We start from the raw sequence: 19,048 nt of genomic DNA on the forward strand, positions 1-19,048 counted from the left end.
CACATAAAACCACAGATTTAAACCAAAAACAAAATGCGCCATACTCACATCATATGCACTACGAGCAGCATCAACCCTATGGCCCAACCAATTTATGAATTCAAGACACAACTTTGACCTTCAATTTAATCGTCCATATCAGTGATAACAATAAGGCCTCGCTTTTGATGGCAGAGGTGTTCGATGCGGGGCTGCACTGCAGAGAGAAATAAACGCAAGTCGTCCTCCACCTGCAGCCTTGATCTGTATTTGTTTTTAATCAGGGTCAGTGCGGAAAACCCACACTCACACAAGTAGGTTGAGGTGAAGGGGATTAGAACTTTCATAGCCTTTGTGGAGATCTGGGGGAACTCGCTCTCCACAGAACCAGAAACGCATTCAGGATCATATTTCCTAAGTTTTTTCTCCTCCCTTAATGCTGACTTCTGGTGACTTGGGACAAGGAAACGATGCATTTTAAAACTAATACAAGCACGCACAATTACCGATATCAATAGAGCTGCATACAGATGTGTATCTTTTCTTTGAGTGTTGCGTGTCGCGCCTCCCCTGTGGCTCTTTGGCGCCCCCCAGGGGAGGCGCGCCTCACCTATTGAAAACCGCTGGTCTATGATACAATCTGTTCGGAGAGAACAGATTGCAGAATATCTGCAGAATATAAATGGAGGCAGATGATTAGGGCTACTGGGACCATCAAATATAATGGATCGTTCAAGGATAATATTGTGTCAAGGGAGGAATTGAGATGGTTGTAATTGGTGGGATTACCGACATCTCTATATTTTCTCAGTTATTTATTTATTTACAAAGGAAACCTAGGGATTTGGATTTTAAGATTGTTTTGGTTGTTAATTCGGGGATATCGATAGCCTCGCATAGCCAGACTATGTTTTCTATGAGCCATGCGGTTACTTCTACCATCCACGCGGCGCCGCCAAAATCCATGGATTGACGTTGCCTAGTTGTAGTATCCCACGTTTTCTGGACCTGGTTAATTATCGGTTGATATATGTTTGATAGGTGAAATCAGTTTTAATCTGATTATTCATTAAACATGTTTTCCGTATGTTTATTGTATGTATAAACTTCCTTGTGTCCTAACCGACACACAGGATTGTCAATCACTAGCTGTCTCACTAGTCATAAGAAGTGGATACTACGAGGCTCAGATGACCCCAATGAGTCGGGTGGCTCATGAACAACCAACAATGGGATTAGATATGTGAAGCCATTCCAATATTAATATATCGGCAGTTCAAACAAATAACATTTCACAAAATAATGATTTGACGCGCTAGAGGCATGAGCTATTTATGGTTTTATTATCAGTTGGTTGCAATACATATAAAGACAAAACAACAATGGGAAAATCAAACACTGTTTTTGAACATTACAATTCAATGACAAATTGTTTTTGAAAACATGCACGACGATTGAATACTAGGTGTAGACCCATTTCATAGGATCAATTAAAAATAAAAGCTTAATCCTTGTGGCAAATTTAAGTTAAGCTGTAGATAAAACAGATTGATAAAATCAATTAGACTATCTTAATGAACAAGGCTAATAAAGTCACTTAATTACAATCCAATAAATACATTAGGCTCAGTTTTAGTGAGACGTGACATCTGTAACCCAAGAAGATTAAAAGTTCATGTGCACGTCTCTGTCGTAGCAGGGCGCCCCGAACACGAATGAGTGCAGTCCTGCTCGGAGCTTCTCAGCGAGCGCCATCACAATGCTGAGGTCTCCGTCCACCGCCAGGTCCAGGTCCGCCTTCAGGCTGCGCACGGAGCGGAACGGCTTCTTTCCTTTTTGACTGTGGAATGAGGTGTGGATTGATTAGTCGAGCATACTGATGACTACTGATGACACCGTTTGTTGTTTTTTTTCATTATTTTTACGACTTAAAATATTGACTTATGAGGGTTAGGGAGGGTTATGTCTGAGATGACGATGGCCTTCTTGATTGACCCCTGCTCCACCCAATTCTAATTGGATATATGTTTATGGTGAAAATGTTCCTGGTTTGTTCCTTGTATGCTGGTAATATTAATATGATGTTATGGTATCATTAGTCTACAGTCAATTCCTTAAAAAATGAATCCCTTGGTCCCATGAGTACAAGCCCAAATCACAGCACAACACTGGTCTGTGGAACCAGCATGTGAACCACGAACGATCAGTACATCCACTATTAGCACAGGCAGCAAAGAGGTTGATATATATAATGGAAAATGTTATTGAATCGCTTCTTGCACGCTCTGACAAATGTAGAAATAAACGTATAATATTGGTTACAATTCACCAGTTCCAAACAGGTCCATTCACTCAAGTCTTCAAGTGGCCATTCCATCGCATTATGCTTTGAATGATATATCAGCCTCATGGATCAGAAGGGAGTGGTACTCACGTCTCATCCTCGATGTACTTCAGAAGGGTCAGAGCCTTCCTGTGGATTAGCAGCAAGAACTGGGTGACGTAGGTGCTCCGCAGAGACAGATTGGGCTTCAACATGAACACCTGTGAATCAGGGACCGAAGTTAAAAATAAAGTCCACAAATCTAATCCACATTACAAATTTCGTAAACAGCATAAAGGACATACATTCTACCTGTGAAACATTACAATATACTGTTTTAAATGTATGCACTGCAAACACTGCAGGGAACTGTTTTTTTTTTCAACCCCTCAATTATTTTGCATTACTTTATTGTGTTGGATTTAATCAAAATTGAATAAAAACAAATTAAGATTTATGGCCAGCTTTCTCTGAGTCAACCCATAACGACTAAGCAAAGGTATTAAATCACAAACTGTAAACTCCCACTCTGCTGTGGCATTTCAAATTGACTGTATTGTTTGCTCAGATCGTCCTTTCGATTTTTCCAGAATTTAATTGCAACATTATTTAGAAACCTGTGTATGCAAGTTCTAACAATCGACATTGCATGACAGAATCAAAAACCATGAAGTCAAAGGAAGTCTCCGTCGAGCTCTGCTCTCGGTCACATTATGGTGAGCCTTTGACATGGTCTCGAGGGGCCGGATTCACAAAGCTTTTTATCTTAAGTTTTTGCGTAGGAGTTTTTTTTAAAAAGTAATTTTCAAAGCCGCTGAGACCTACTCATACGAAGGATAAATCACTAAAGCCCGTTCAGATCGCTGGGAATTATGGGGAAAACATTTTCACGACGTTGGGAAGTTCTCGTGAACGACACCTTATGACGCTCTGATGATTCTAATTCCTTTCGGCAACTGGGGCCAGATTTTGCTATCAGATGGTGTGTTCCTGAATCCTCGGACGCTGTCTTCCGAGTCGGAAGTCGGAAAATCTCCCAGCTTTCTTGCGGCATTTCTCGGAGGCACCCCCACTTTTTTTCTTCAACTCCCGGAATTCTGAGAGTAGGCTGAGACGAGTGCGCTCAACAAAATGGCTGCACCCGTGAGGAGATTTATTTTCTTTGTATTTGTACCACGTTGGTCATTTTAATGTCGATTTTACACTTGATTACATTGCTACTTTATTCCGGTCACCAATTTATGCATTGCATAGTCTTGCTGTGCGTGCAATACAATGTAAAGTTGTCTTGTTTGTTTTCGAGCTGGTTTGCTAAAGATGCTAATGTAGCTAACAATTAGCAACATCTAGTCAATTTCATGACACAATCACAAAGTCGAACAGGAACGCTATAAAAGCTCTGGGACTGGAAATTACATCAAAAGTGCAACTTGGAAGGCTGGTGTCCGAGGATTCAGGAACACGCCAAAACTTAACTCGCTCTACTTTCAGAATAGCGAGTGGGACCGACCAAAAGGGGGCATTCCTCCGTGAAATGCCGCAAGAAAGCTGGGAGATTTACAACTTACAACTACCACTTACCGGCGTACCATACAAATGGATTACACCTTACATCCCAAGAGCAACTCGTGTGGGAGGTGTATGAGGCATCTGGAACACACCATAAGAGTGAAGTAAGAGTGACGCCCCCTTACGTCGATTCTGGTGCACCCGTTTAGAAGCGGTCAGTACGGTGATTGGTTGTTGAGTGCAGGCAGTCTCGGTGAAACTCATCCGTCACATCCCACAAACAAGCCCACTGAATCAACGAAAAATAAGGAAATAGCCGAGGCTACAATTTAAGTCCTATCAAATAGTTATGGACAGTGCAGTTAGCAGAATACTCACATAATGACAAGTTTGTGAAGACCACGATAATAACGTTGTATGCACGTTAAAAAGTGAAAGAAAGCAAACAAAAAAATGCGTAAATTGCATTATATTAAGGAGGTAACTAAAAGCACCCTGCAAACTATTGTCCAATGAGCGTATTTCCAGCACTGAGCTGATTAAACTCAATACAATGAATCATCTTACAATAAATTATTAGATAGTAATCATAAGTAAGAGTAATTCTATTAATTTTTACTTGAAACTTTCAGTGTATAAATAATGAGCACTATTATTTTTAAAGTGATTTATTCTTATTTGAAATAAATAATGACGATTAAAGTGATTTATTACTATAAATACATGAGACAAATAATGATTGTTTATGTGATTTATTTATAAATTAAATAATTAAGGTTGATTAAAGGTACATTTGTAACATCGCCCCCTTTGTTTTAACCATCACTGATGGTTGCGATATTCCTTCACAAATTCAACCACAAGTTTGATACCCTCACAATTTAGCCTTTATCGCTTTATCAATTCGCAGTCCTCCATTGTCTCCAAAACATTTAGTCTCACTGCAGCTATTTTAAGATTCTTTGTTAATAGGTCTTACTGAGTTAGGAGTCCTCTGAAGGACTTTTAAGGTCTCCTAGACTTAGGTGCTACTTTTAGGCCTAAAATACTTAATTATAAATAAATGAGGAGTCCTAAATTTAAGACTGCCACGGCCATTATTTTTAGGAGTTTCCCCTAAATTCGCAACTTATGAGCTACTTTTAGCCCTAAGACTATTACGGAAAACGGCTCCAGATTGATGGAGGACGTGGCCAAAAGCTCAAATTGATCCCTGTCCAACAACACTATCACCAGACACCGATATAGCCGACCATACGGAGCAGTTCACATTATAAATCCTGGATTAGTGCTTTTCTCACCACGTGGACATGGCCACTGACAGCAACAACCCTAGCTTAAGTGTAATAGTTTATGAGCGATACATTATGCAAATGGTTTGTACAAGGAAAAATAAGGAAATGATACAACAGCCTATGATACAAATAACATCCTATCAAATAGACAGTGCAGTTAGCAGAATACACGCATGATGGCAGGTTTGTGCGCACCACGATAATGACTTTGTATGCACGTTAAAAAGAGGGAGAATGTATGTTAACTCTGTTTGTTAAAGGTCCCATAGCATGAAAATCTCACTTTATGAGGTTTCCTAACATTAATATGAGTTCCCCTAGCCTGCCTATCATCCCCCAGTGGCTAAAACTTCCGTTCGGTGTAAAACGAGCACTAGATATCCTGCTCGCCTTTGAAAAAATGGAAGTTCAGGCGGGCTGATTTGGAATGTGGCCCCATATGTCATCATATGGGGCCAAGTTACCTCCCCATTCTCTGCCTTGCCTGCCCAGCGGATTTGGCCGGCCAATGAGACAATGAGCTACGACCGCGCCACGTGTGTGTGCGCGTGATAACACACACTGTAACGCAAGTGTTGTACACTTCTTTGTTATTTGGATAACCGTTCTGCTGTTGGTGTTGTGGCACACGTCGGTTCTTTGACGTCTCTTGTATTTCCACAACGAGACTGTAGTTGGGGTTATCTCAGCCATGGTTGAGAAGGAATCGGGGGAAAGGAACTTTGGCTTTGACTCCCTGAAGTACATGAACCGCGACATACTGCTCGCCGCCTGCTGTCGTGAGGCACCACCGCCACGAAGCGGTTTAGTCTACTTCAGATTGATGTGGACGTTGAAGAACCAGAGACGTCGGAGAACCCGACGCAGTCATTTGAGATTCATAATATCGTCTGGAGGCTCACACAGCTTTTGGCCGTGATAATATGTATTATATGATATAGATATCTATGTATTATACGATATTATTTGAATACAGAGGTCCAGGACTGTAATGCAAGTGTTGTAACCTACACTTCTTTGTTATTTGGATAACCGTTCTGCTTTTTGTGTTACGGCGCATAACACGTCGAACTCTCGTCTCTGGTATTTCCACAAGGAGACTTTTAGTTGGGGTTATCTCAGCCATGGTTGAGAAGGAACCGGGGGAAAGGAACTTTGGCTTTGACTCCCTGAAGTACATGAACTGCGACATGGAGGAGAAAGGGATTGTTGTCCGCGATTGTCTTCCGCTTCCCGCTGCCGAGGGACCACCGCCTTGGTACTGCCCACTGCAGGAGGCGGTGGTGCCTAAGCACTGACCGCTGCCCAATGCCGAGGCGGTGGTCCCTCGGCAGCGAGGCTCCGGCAGGCCACAAACAGGGTGCATGGTACCGTGGCAGCAAGCTGCTCAGGGCCACAGCCCCACCCTCCTCCTTGACCCGCCTCTCTCCTCCTCATTTGCATTAAAGCTACAGACACTGAGACGGCGCGTATGGGGAAAGCTCAATGTGCGACGGGCGTACTCGTAGTGGCTGTAATTCTGCACCACGGCTGAAGTTCGGGAACGTCTTCAAATACTGCGTTAGGGGCCCACTAATATCTATATTAAAGCATCCATAAAGTAGCATGCCATGGGACCTTTAACTATGTTTATTAAAGCCAAACCCAGGACATCAGAGCTGTGATTGCTGCCAAAGCTGCTTCTACTAAGTACTGGAAAAGGGTCTGCCTGTCACTACAAAAAGCATTGAATAAAACCATTAACGAGAGTTATTGCTTACCTCATCAATGAATGACTTCACCAGTGTATCTCTGTGCATGACATCTTGAAAGATATTTCTAAAAAAAAGAGAGGATTTGACAAAAATATTGGTTATGAAAGAGAGAGAAGTATTCAGTAAATTCACATTATATCCCAGGTACAACAGTAGTACTGTGTTGTACTGAGTACTGAGCCAACATTCAGCCTTACAGGTCAGGTGTGAAACCCTCGTCGGTGTGAATGATCATGTCGGGGGCGATGTCATCCTCGCTGACTGCCCGCCATAGCGCACTTAGCTCCGAGCGCATGTAGCGCCGCTGGTTATATGTGTGCTCTTGGCACGGCGGCATTTGCTTCACGGTGTTGATGTCCACGTCGATGTGTGTAGTCGGGTAAGGCGAGTACAGCACCTGTCTGAAGGGCAGCACAAAGCTACCGGTGGAGTCCTACAAGTGGAAAAACGGTAACATTATAATAATGTGGAATTGAAAAATCAACGCTCCTTCCACAACAATGTCAAACTACAAGAACAAGTAATTAAATCAGGGACTCATTAACTCAGGAAACTGAGTGGTTCATAGTGTGAGTTCAAAAAAACCTCAGTAAATCAACACAAAACAAAAGAAACAGCCTTTTATTTAAATGTTTTTTATGTGCTAAATTAGTCAGGCTAAAGTCAGAGTGGATACAAGTAGGAATTCTGAATTGCAATCATCATTTTGAAATCTCGGGCAAAAAAGCTAATGTTGGGTCATCAAATAATCACTAATGATTTATTTATTATTCCAATGGCGACACCGTACCGCACGCTCTGCAGGGTCCACTGTTAACGAGGTGGTGCAGCGCAAAAACCTACGGTAGCTCATCCAATGTGGATTGATTGCTTTGATTGTTACAGTTGGAACATCTTTAATGTACCTACTGCGATATATTGTTTCACCTTCTTCTGACTAATGTACTTAATGTAAGTCACTTTGGATAAAAACGTCTGCCAAATGCCCTAAATGTAAATGTAAATGTTGATGGTTCTCAGCCAAACTTTGAAGTGGCTTGGATAAAAGTGTCGTCTGCTAAATGGATACGTGCGAATAGAGAAAAACATAGATAATACAACGTAGCATCAAATCTAATATCTTGGTACCTTGAGCAGCCCCTGAACAAACAGCCCAGTCTCGTACTTGAAGGAAGAGTCGGCCTTGCAAAGGCGGGAACATTTCCTTTCAGACGGCGTGAGAAAGAGGCAGAGCGTCCGAACCATCTGACAAAAGGAGACACATTCAGAGTTGATACAGGGCGCCTTCACAGCTGTACCGATGACAAGGTAAAGACAGTCCACACAAAGCAGAGCCTCAAGCCAATATGTTATTGATTTATCCTACGTTTCGCTGTGCAACGTGTTGCTTATGGTATGACAAATGTATCAAATGTAAGAAAACAATGCAGATGATGCAGCAGTCTGCTCCCTGTCCGCAGGGACCTTATTCACCTTGTTCACTTTATCCGGGTTGCTTCCAACAACCATGGAACAGCCGCAGGTCTGCAGATGGGAACTGATGGCTCTGAGGACACACACACAGGAGATCATTGAGATGTTTCTACCAGCTGTGTTGTCCACCGAGTTGTGTACATCATTTGATCTCCTGGGTTGGTTTTGACAACAGCTGTCTTTCATACAAACACAGTCCAACACAGAGATATTCAACATGCTTGTGTTCACAGGACGATGCATACCCAAAAAGGACATTACATTACTTTTACTAACGAATATGTATAATTCCTTTTCTTTTATTGGTTTATGAAATTAAACCACATGTGACTGGACCAGAATGGATGATCCAGAGTTCTGGTTGTGCTGTACTACTAAAGGAATCATGAATGTACTCACTTGTGGAGGAAATCTTCATGGCAGCTGTCCCCGATATCATCGTCATTTAAAATCGTGTCTCTGATCTAGCTCAAAAGGTTTTGCATAGAAAGAGTTCAAATAAATTGGGTTGTCATCCATAACAAATTGCTTGTGATTGAGGCATCAGCGTTTGTTATCGGCCAAACCTGAATAATCTAAAGTAGGGCTGGGCGATTAATCGAATTATGATCACGATTTAGATTTTAGCGTCAAACGATCACAAAACTATTATAATCGAATTTTCGATTTTTTTTTTTATTCTTTATTTTATTAAATGTTTTATAGAAAGTGCAGAACAGCTGGATACATATCTGCACATTATTTTAGATTTGAACATTTTCTTTTTGACCATTTTGTGTATTTTTTTAAGGCGAAAAGTTCTCAATTACAAAGTGTTTATTGGGAGACATGATGAATAAATACATCATGTTTTCAAACTCAAAAAAATGATTGATTGAATAATGGTGATTTCAATATTGACCAAAATAATCGTGATTATGATTTTTTCCATAATCGAGCAGCCCTAATCTAAAGCTCCAGTAAGTACGATTATGTTGGTTCAGTTTCATTAGAATTTGAATCTCATGTCAACACAAAGCTTTCCAGAGTACAAACGGTGGATTGGTTTACAAATTGTGATGAAAATAACATGGCCACTCAGTGGCCATTCTATCCAATCAGTGGCCATGCTATCCTCTCAGTGGCCATGCTATCCAATCAGTGGCCATGCTATCCTCTCAGTGGCCATGCTATCCTCTCAGTGGCCATGCTATCCAATCAGTGGCCATGCTATCCAATCAGTGGCCATGCTATCCAATCAGTGGCCATGCTATCCTCTCAGTGGCCATGCTATCCAATCAGTGGCCATGCTATCCAATCAGTGTTGTTGCAGCAAGGCTGTGCAACTGTAGACCAATTAGTAGAAAGGCCGGAGCAGCTGGAGAACCTGTTGGAGCTCACAACAGCAAACATAATCCAGACTCTGATTGTTTGATTGGCACAGCAGCTATGGTTTCTTTAAGTAGGTTTATATTATTAGGGGTCCTACGAAAAACGTAGGAACCCAATTGTTTTCATTCTTCTTCTTATTATTATTATATTTCAGACATTTGATCTTCCTCCCAATAGCACAAATGTGTGTTCATGTTACTCACGTCTATTTCCTCCTGCACTCGATGCGTTTTCATAGAGGCCAGTAACTCCATGATAGGAAGGATCTCCGAGCTCAACACTGAGATAATGTTGTAACCCTGAAGACAGGAAGCAGTCCGCACCACTTTGATTATATAGTTTAAACTCCATCTAAACATCTAAACACTTCTAGACCATGTTTCATGCTTCGTGTTCAGTCCGCCCCAGGAGCAGTTTTCAGTTTTCATACGTTGCAACATCTTGTCATACTTGCTAAACAAAGTGCCTTTCCCTCATGGTTACTAAGCAATTCAACTTCATGTACTGCAACTAAGACTTGTTCAAATGTTGCGTGGAGAAAAGGAAAAAAAACATTGGTGAAATTATGGAAGAAAATGTGTCTCACTAAAAATGTGATAAGTTATCAAGTAGGAAACCTTTTGCATCCAAATGCGTCCCTTGCGGATGACGTGTTGAAACCGCTCAACGCAAATAGCGTGGAGAGGGAGGTAGAAGGCCAGCTCAGTCTGCGGCAGGATGATCGAGAGGGCACAGGTGTTCTTATCCCCCTTCAGCTCTCCGTCGAAGATCAGGGACACAATGATCACCCCTTTCTCTGCCAGGACAAAGAACTTGACGTCCACGGCGCCGCACTCCGCGCTGCGCAGGATCTCACCGTTCAGGGTGTGGTTGGCCAGGAAAGTGATTTCTCCATCACTGAGCAGAAGAGACTGATCAACCCGAGGGGCCCAGATGTGGCGCACACGTGGACCCAAAATGTTGTCCCAATAAGCAAAGGTGGCCGCCAGGAGGGGGCATGCCCCGTCTAAGGGGACCTCTGTCTTGGCCACCGCAGGGGACTGGGGTGGGCAGCCAGACGACATTGTGATGACCTCTGAGGATCCTGAGGACTGAGGTCTTCAGAAGTGCGCATTACTAAACATGGATAAAAAAAGAAAATACATTTCAAAATGGTGTCTTTGACGTCCTTAATGTAAAGTAACGTGAGACCATAGACAATCGTGAATAAGTAAAGGAGCAAAATATAGGCCAACAAGGTCTGTTATTGGAACCTATTATTAGAAACCACCTATGATAACACAACTAGAGTAACAAATAAATGGTGAAGTTATACATTTGTTTAGGAGTCTAGATGCTCCATGAACAAACTGATGCGATGTGTAGCAATACTGGGGACACCATGCGGATCTGACTGGTAACCCGGTTCGATCCCCGCCTCCTCCGAGCGGAGTGTCGAGGTGTCCCTGAGCGAGACGCCCCCCCCCTCACTGCTCCTGACGAGCTGGCTGTCGCCCTGAGGGGTTCACACATGGACATATTAAAGAAAGGACAGCCGACTAAAAATGGCCGCCCACTGATTCCTATTAAAAACTGCTCAATGGCTCAGGGCAACATCAAGGAGAGACTTGCTTCCGCGTCCTGGAGGTCTGAAACCACGCCCTATTGCATGCGTGGACCAATTAAAGAAGAGTGCATGACGTGCCGCCGGATGATGAAATATTCTCATTTTCTAGCATTGTAGCGTCTAAAGCGATTAATGGTCTAATGGTTTAATGGTCTGAGCGAGCACAGTAGCATTGTTCACTGACCATGGAAGTATAAGTTACTAACCCCCCCGATGATTCTCTATATAGGATCTTTAAATTACACTCCTCCTGCCATCTGGGCAACAATTATCATTTAACAAAAATGAAAATATATAGTATTTATATTATTATTTCAGATTAGTTTGTCCATTTTTGACCTAATAAAGAAAAACACCTTGTATATAGATTTTCATTTTTGCATTTAAAAAAATATATATAATTACCACTCGTTTTTTTATATATTTTTTCTGTTTCTGGAACGTGTGGATGCAATAAATCCGACAGATATGATGGTGCGTCAGGAAATCAGGCCTACTGTATGTAAATAAGATTAAAGATGTCTAGGTAGTTAAGTATAACTAATAACTGTAAATGGCAGGTGTACATTGCTTTTGATGGAGACATAATGTTATATTAATAATAACATTTTATTTATGGGCACCTTTCAGGCCACTTAAGGACACCTTACATGTAGCCCTATAATTAATAAAATATTTAAAACACTTGCACAACATCAAAACAGAGCAAAGATGAATACAAATACAAAGCAATAAAAACAACAGACTAAATATTAAGAATTACATAGAATATGCCAGTCTTTGTCTTTGGATCTTTTGAATGAATGGATCAATAAATGGTGAATCGCAAAGATTGCAAGCAGAGGAACGTCAGAGTTATAGAGTGGCGAAGTCAGGCCCTTTCCGGTAGAGCCAGGGGGACCTATGGAGATCAAAAATATGAATGGGTTTCAATGGAGAGAAAGTAATTATTTTCTGACCCCAGTCTAATAATTGAGTCCACGCATCCAACAGCTGAACCAGTCTTCAAATCCCTCAGCGACTTAAAAAGTCACCACAGTGCCCAAAAAAAAAAAATCAACGTCATTCATGTTAAGTAAAAGTAAAAAAAAACAGCCTCGGACACGAGAAGTTAACTTTAACAGGTCTAATAGGCAACTTTAACCTTTAGTAGGACCATGGCACTGAGCCCTCTCGGATGCCGGGCCAAAACATGGACCTATTAAAGAAACATTTGTTTCACTACGACTCCTTACGGCTGCCCACCGCATAATAAATAAAGACAACGGCTAATAAAACACGTTTTGAAAAGAGATAACTTACATTTTATTAGTACATGCCATAAAGATAATTATGAGCCTTTGATTGATATCCAGAGATTTTTTGCGGAGACACATTCCTGTTCCCCACTTGTATTGGAGTGAACGGAGATATCTACTCCTGGGCCCCTTGAATGAGGGACCCGTCCACAGCCCGCTAAACAGCTGCAGTACCAGGCTTGGCCGCTGAGCGCTGGTGGATTGCGGAAGTATGCACTGATCCTGGGGGCCTGGTTCACACCGCCGCCGGTTTGTGAATGTGTGCATGAATGGTTGAATGTGAGGCAGTATTGCAAAGCGCCATGACTGGCCACTGGTTAGAAAATCGACGTTTACATGCAGTCCGTTTAACATTTAGAACCTAGTAGAAGACTAACGGTACCACATATTTGACCAACACAACAAATACACAACAAACATATCGTTGACATAAGGCTAAACATTACAGCTGCCTCTCCTACCTCTCTACCTTAGAAGATATTATCTGGACTCTTACCACAACTCTTGTCTTCATAAAACTACCGTAGGACTGGTTAAAAAAAAAAGGTCCATTATCTTATTTAGTAATAAACCCAAATAACGAGGTGGACCAGTTATTATGATCACGGGTTCTGCGTCACCGTCCGTCCACCTCCGCCTCCCCGTCTTTGTCTTCTTCTTGTGTCTTGATGCCCAGACATGACATGAGGCCCGGTGCTGCCCCCCACAGGGCTGGAGGCCATGAGGCCCAGTGCTGCCCCCCAAAGGGCTGGAGGTCACAATACAATATCCTCTTTACACCTGGCTTGAAATTACAATTCAGTGTCATTGAGTCCACACACTGTGTGCTGAACGACACACATAACTTATAGACTGAAGTGCAGTATCCTTTTTGGGTTTGTTTTCATGTACTCAAATCATACGTGACAGGTGGATCATAAACTGCTTCTACCGGCCTGCATCAACCACACATTAAGCGACTTATTCCTTATTATTCCCATCCTCGTATTGTTCATCTTTTTTTGTGTCTTGATGTATTTATTTATTCTGACAGGCCTACATGTTCTGAAAAGGCCTCCTAGGGGATACGTTTGAGAGAGGGAGAGAGATCCATAGGCCTCAGTGGATTATGCAGGCTTCATAACTTACATCATATGGCTGAGCAACTGAAACACAGGTCCCAACAGCTGTAGATAGCTGAGTGTGTCTTTGGCTGTCATCGGGTAGTTGGTCTTTACTGGGCAGAGTGTGTCTTTGACTGTCTTCAGGTCAGTGGGTTTTCACTGGGCTGAGTGTGTCATTGGGTCAGTGGGTCTTCACTGGGCTGAGTGTGTCATTGGGTCAGTGGGTTTTCACTGGGCTGAGTGTGTCATTGGGTCAGTGGGTTTTCACTGGGCTGAGTGTGTCATTGGGTCAGTGGGTCTTCACTGGGCTGAGTGTGTCATTGGGTCAGTGGGTCTTCACTTGGCTGAGTGTGTCATTGGGTCAGTGGGTCTTAACTTGGCTGAGTGTGTCATTGGGTCAGTGAGTCTTCACTGGGCTGAGTGTGTCATTGGTTCAGTGGGTCTTTCTTGGCTGTGAGTGGGAGTCTTCCACGCTGTTAAACCACAAGGTGGTATGGATCCTGTATCAAACCGTGTCAGGAGCAAAGGTAAGATATGTCATGCTGAAAAAAAACGTGTATATGGAACTACTCTAACAGATTGACTATGTAAACTATCTAGTCGTTATAGGGTTTAATGTAGTGTTCTGATTTGATCATACAAAATAGGGTATTTACCTCAAACACAGTGGTCCTTAAGCGGGGGTCAGCCCCCTAGGGGTCGAAAGAGCTACTGCAGGGGACCGACTGATACATGTTTTTGTTGATTTATTTTGATGTGATAATGATATATTTTGAAATAAAATTGTCTGTTTTAAACTTAATGCAGAAACCAATTATTGATGTCCACCCTGGTGGTGAGCCACTCACCAGGGCCAGCCCACTGACACACGCTACAGAAGTGATTCATTAGACATAACCTATGAATGTATTGTACAATATAAATAAATAAATCATACAATGTAAAGGTTGGAGCCTGATGCATTGATTTCATTGATGCTTAGTTACTTAAGATATTGATATCATAACTAAGCATCAATGGTAAATATACTAAAGGCATTATAAATATATGATTAGGCCTATTGGCTTGGGATGAAATGCAATATCATTTTTTAAAGAAAATAAATAGTGAGTCCCTTCTTCGTTTCTCAATACACCAAGGCATAATTTAATGGTCAGATGATCAAAGTTCCACATTTTGCATTTCTTTCTTCCAGAAGAGCTGAAAAGGCATCCAAAGTGTTAACCTTAGGCTCTGATTTAGATTTGCTTCTGCATTTCTTATATCGTTTGGATTAATTTGGCAATTATATTAATACATTCTAATTTATCACTGTGTTTAACACAACAAATTAAACTATCCGTCTTAATAATCAGCCCAAAAATATTTTTTTAAAATCTGATTGCAATGTATGAATGTCTTTCATTCGTCCATGTCCAGTTTTACTATAAAGACTTGGGTTCGATCCCAATTTACCCCTTCGACCAAACCCTCACCCCTACCCCTGCGTGTTCACGGGCTGGGTAGGGGTGTTCCGATTGTCATTTTATTGAGGATTTCCTTATGCTCAATAAATATAAGGATAAGGATATTTTATTGAGGATATTTATATAGGATTGGAGGAAGGGAGGAGGGCTACCTACCCCTTGGAAGTAAGCTTTTCTATGGGCAGACTTGCAAAGTAGGGTTGTGATCTTGTTCTTGAAAAGCAAGAAATATCTAAGGCAAGATGGCCGGCGAAAGATGTGACAGGTCGAAAACCAAAAATGTTAGTGTTTTCTTTGTTAATAATCATTAAATAAATGATGATGACCATCGCATTATCATTATGCCGTTTCGATGTAGTACAGACATTTTTTTTACAACAAGCACAACCACCAAAATCGCTACTATGCGCTAATTGCTAGTTAGCAAACTCGCTAGCTAGCAAACTTTACAACATTGATGATAGTTCATAACAGTATAGGACATATTTCTATGTCCCATTTCCCGCCTTTGGTGGCATGATCATTATGCCCTCTCAATGTAGTATATATATTTTCTTTATAATGTTGGGAAAAACGGTCTGTCTAGTTACTGGACCAGATGAAATGAGACGGAGAGGTAATAAAGTCTATCGGCACGAGGACCTTGGATTTATTAAGTAAAGTGGCAACGGTTATACAGAGTCATAAGCGTGAGAAATCGAATATGTCTAAGTCCCTAATCAGCGCTGATGGTTCGTCCGGAGCTTCGCCTCCGTGGAAGGTCTGCTTCGGAAGAAGGTGAAGAGTCTCAGAGTGATACAGTCTTATGCTGTATCTCCTCGTGATGAGGTGTGTGCGTTTGAGGTGTGTGTGGTTCTGTGTGTTTTTACTTGACCTTGGTTCCCAGGCACTAGTGTATGCATGTATATCTTCTTGTGTTCCTCCTTACGGGGGAGAGCTTCAGAGCATCACCCGTTGTGGTCCTCCCGTCCTTGAGGATGACTGGTGCATTGTCTGAGTGTCTACCATCTGCCGGGAGGAGATATGGGGCCCTGGCTCTGGCCCTGACCTGACTATATTCTCATGTATGTGTTATGTGTTAAAAGTTGACTATATTATAAGGTGACTGCCATGTGATGTGCTCATTAAGCTAAGGTAGGAGTTAGCTATGTTTATAATGTACATGTGATGTGCTCAGCAGGTTATTTTGCCCCAACAATAACATGGATAACAACAGAGAATATCTAATAGGAAGAGAATTGGCAGTAATTCGGTTTCTGAACTGGTTGCGGTAACACATCTGTGTCCATGTGAGGGCAATATGCGAGGGGTGGAAAAGGGGAAATATGCCCCTTTTCCACCGACGGTATGGACATGTGGACATGGGGACTGCCAGGGGCAGATCAGAGTATATTTTGAGAAATAGAAGTCTTCCTTACGTGGAGGTATTGTGAGCTTGGTCGGTGTGGAAAAATGGCATTGGTATGCCTTAAAAACTGGTTTTCCTGAGGTTCACATTACAAAACAATCACCAACCATGTTTCTAAAGCATACTGTGTGAAAATACATTGTCGAACGGACGTTTGGGAAATAACGTATGCACCACTTTAATGGCCAGCCTGCCTTAGAGAGAGGCCGGGATTCAGAAAAGCAAATTTAAACAAATGCATCCAATTTTTATTTTCAGATTTAGACTTGAAAATTGGCATGGGTATATTGTGGAATCTCCTCTTAGTAGTCGTATTCGACAGCCGAGCCTAAATGTTTCTGATGCAATGTTAGAGCTGTTAAAACATCAGAGATATTCATATATTTCACTTTAAAATGTATATCTCTGCCGTCTTTAGCCTTATTGCTATGAATTTCACACCATATATTCCCACAGTCACAGTGTTTGGTCAAGTTGTAGCAATTGCATTATGTCTTAATGATCTGATCATATGGGTCAGACTCTGAAAGTTGTTCATGCTGATGAATTGCACATGTATAACAAGTTTCGTGCATTTTGCACTTTCCTAGTGGAAATGGCAGCCTGTTGAATATGTTGCACTTAAAAGGCTTGTCGCCACCTATAGTTCATTCTGGCCCATCGTTGTTATCCATAACTCATTTCGAGAGTTCTACAAGCCTGCCAATTTAAACAACTTTTGACCATCTCGTTTACAGATATGACCAAATTTGTCAGGAAAAAATAATAATACTGTGGTGAGCAGCACAGGAAGGACGAGACAGAGGCCCAGGTCAACTCTCGCGCCCCTTACACTGCACGACTCCGAGAGTTGCCTTTATTGAACACACCTGACACACTAAGGGCGCACTCACCCATCTGTACCGTTCCCAAGTATGTTTGGCCCCTAAAGTCTAAATTGTTTGGCCAGTGTGAGCATGCAATCCGTACTCAAGTACAATTCAATTCCGTGGCCTGAGAACACTTCGGAGAGGTGTGTTCAGGCCACTGTACAGATGCTAATGAGCCGCCATGCGCACACGCACGGCTACGCAACCTGAGCTGGATGACGTATAGTCCATGAGACCCTTCTACCCTATTAAACAATAAAAATGGCGGCAAGCGGTTCAGGAGCGGGTTTACGTTGGTGCGATAGCGAAGTTGAGTATTTGATCAAAAATCCCTCATTCGTCAAGGCTTTCTTGGTCCACTGGAGAAAGAGTCTAGACCTCTTTAAATTAATTTGCATACTCCCGAATGTTTTTATTTTTTTATGAATGAAGACACCTGCATGCAAGAATTAGTTCACGTCTGAGTGAAGGCTACAAACCCGATTAACTATTTACCTGTGCAAAAACGCCAACATATTCTTTATTTTGCTGACCACTTGTTTTTTATCCCGACAAAAGCCTGCGTCTCTCTCGTAGATCGCACCATCTTTCAGCGTATTTGTTTAATACGACTGCATCACCTTCTCTCACATGATCAGCAGCTCGCGGATTTCACTTTCTGATGATTTATGATGATATCGCTGCCCTGTCTCTGCCCCCCCGGAACCGCGGAGCCGTCACATTTACAACAGGATGAAACCCAATAAACCTCCAATGTGTGCAGGGTCCGGGAGGGTAAATTGGGGTGCTAGATCAAGCAGGCAATTTACCTTAGACAGTGTAAACGTGCGGACCGTGCCGCGAAAAAGGCGTGCATAAAACGGCCTATTTGGCAGTGTAAAAACGCTCAGTGAGAGAGGGCTGTTTCTAAGTAGAACGGCTCCAAATAAGCAACAAAGTCAGTCAAGTGTGAACTGTGTTCTCTGTGTTGTTCTCCATTGTTGTTCTACTAAGCAGCGGACGCTTGACGTATTATGACGTGATAACATATGTACAAGAGGCAACCGGCCCAGTTGAGGTTGCCTAGTGTGAGCACAGGCCATCGGCACAGCGGGAGGGGGAGACAAACGTACTTCAGTACGGTACAGGGCAACTTTGACTAGTGTGAGTGCGCCCTAAAACACACTCAACATAACTAATTAAAATAAACGTCCCGGTGACGGTGTCGGGAAAAATAACTCAGTAGTAAACAATAACACTAACCCACCCATAGAGACTAACCCCACACAATATCTCTGCCGTAAAGGACCTAGGAGGGCGCCAGAAGTCCAACTTGCGACTGTCCAAACCCCCCCCCCTTAATAATTCAAACGATTACAATAGGGTTCCTACATCATTTGTAGGACCCCTAATAATTGAGTCTGAATTGGAAGGACTTTTAGTACTTTCAACCAGTTACATACAATGTGTTATATCATATCAGACCTGAACACGGTTCAAAACACAAATCAAAGTAAACTGTTTATTTGAAATTACGCGTATCACAAAGGGGTTGATCCAACAACCTTAACATTAGTTATACAAGCATGCAGTGTAGCTACGCTAACTACAACAA

The 19,048-nt window shown here is 42.1% G+C and overlaps 1 protein-coding gene across 4 annotated transcripts; it reads right to left on the minus strand.

Annotated features, from left to right (window-relative positions):
* Positions 1-1,322: 1,322 nt before the first annotated feature.
* Positions 1,323-13,246, minus strand: c9orf72 (C9orf72-SMCR8 complex subunit). Of its 4 annotated transcripts, XM_079752461.1 has the most exons (11): positions 13,105-13,238; positions 12,074-12,211; positions 10,322-10,820; positions 9,908-10,003; positions 8,733-8,797; positions 8,334-8,406; positions 7,989-8,105; positions 7,058-7,293; positions 6,867-6,924; positions 2,414-2,523; positions 1,323-1,819 (listed from the first exon to the last, which is right to left on the minus strand). In XM_079752461.1, exons 3-11 carry the CDS (start codon positions 10,766-10,768, stop codon positions 1,645-1,647), a joined length of 1,377 nt encoding a protein of 458 aa, XP_079608587.1. In that variant the 5' UTR covers positions 10,769-10,820; positions 12,074-12,211; positions 13,105-13,238; the 3' UTR covers positions 1,323-1,644. The 4 variants fall into 4 exon arrangements, 3 of the variants coding, with proteins under 3 accessions (XP_079608587.1, XP_079608586.1, XP_079608588.1); XM_079752460.1 differs by lacking the exon at positions 12,074-12,211 and having other exon boundaries at positions 13,105-13,246; XR_013812473.1 differs by lacking the exons at positions 1,323-1,819; positions 12,074-12,211 and adding an exon at positions 3,964-4,100 and having other exon boundaries at positions 2,417-2,523; positions 13,105-13,246.
* Between the last annotated feature and the right edge of the window lie 5,802 nt (positions 13,247-19,048).

This window comes from Pollachius pollachius, assembly GCF_949987615.1.
Source record: "Pollachius pollachius genome assembly, chromosome: 15".
Taxonomy (NCBI): domain Eukaryota; kingdom Metazoa; phylum Chordata; class Actinopteri; order Gadiformes; family Gadidae; genus Pollachius; species Pollachius pollachius.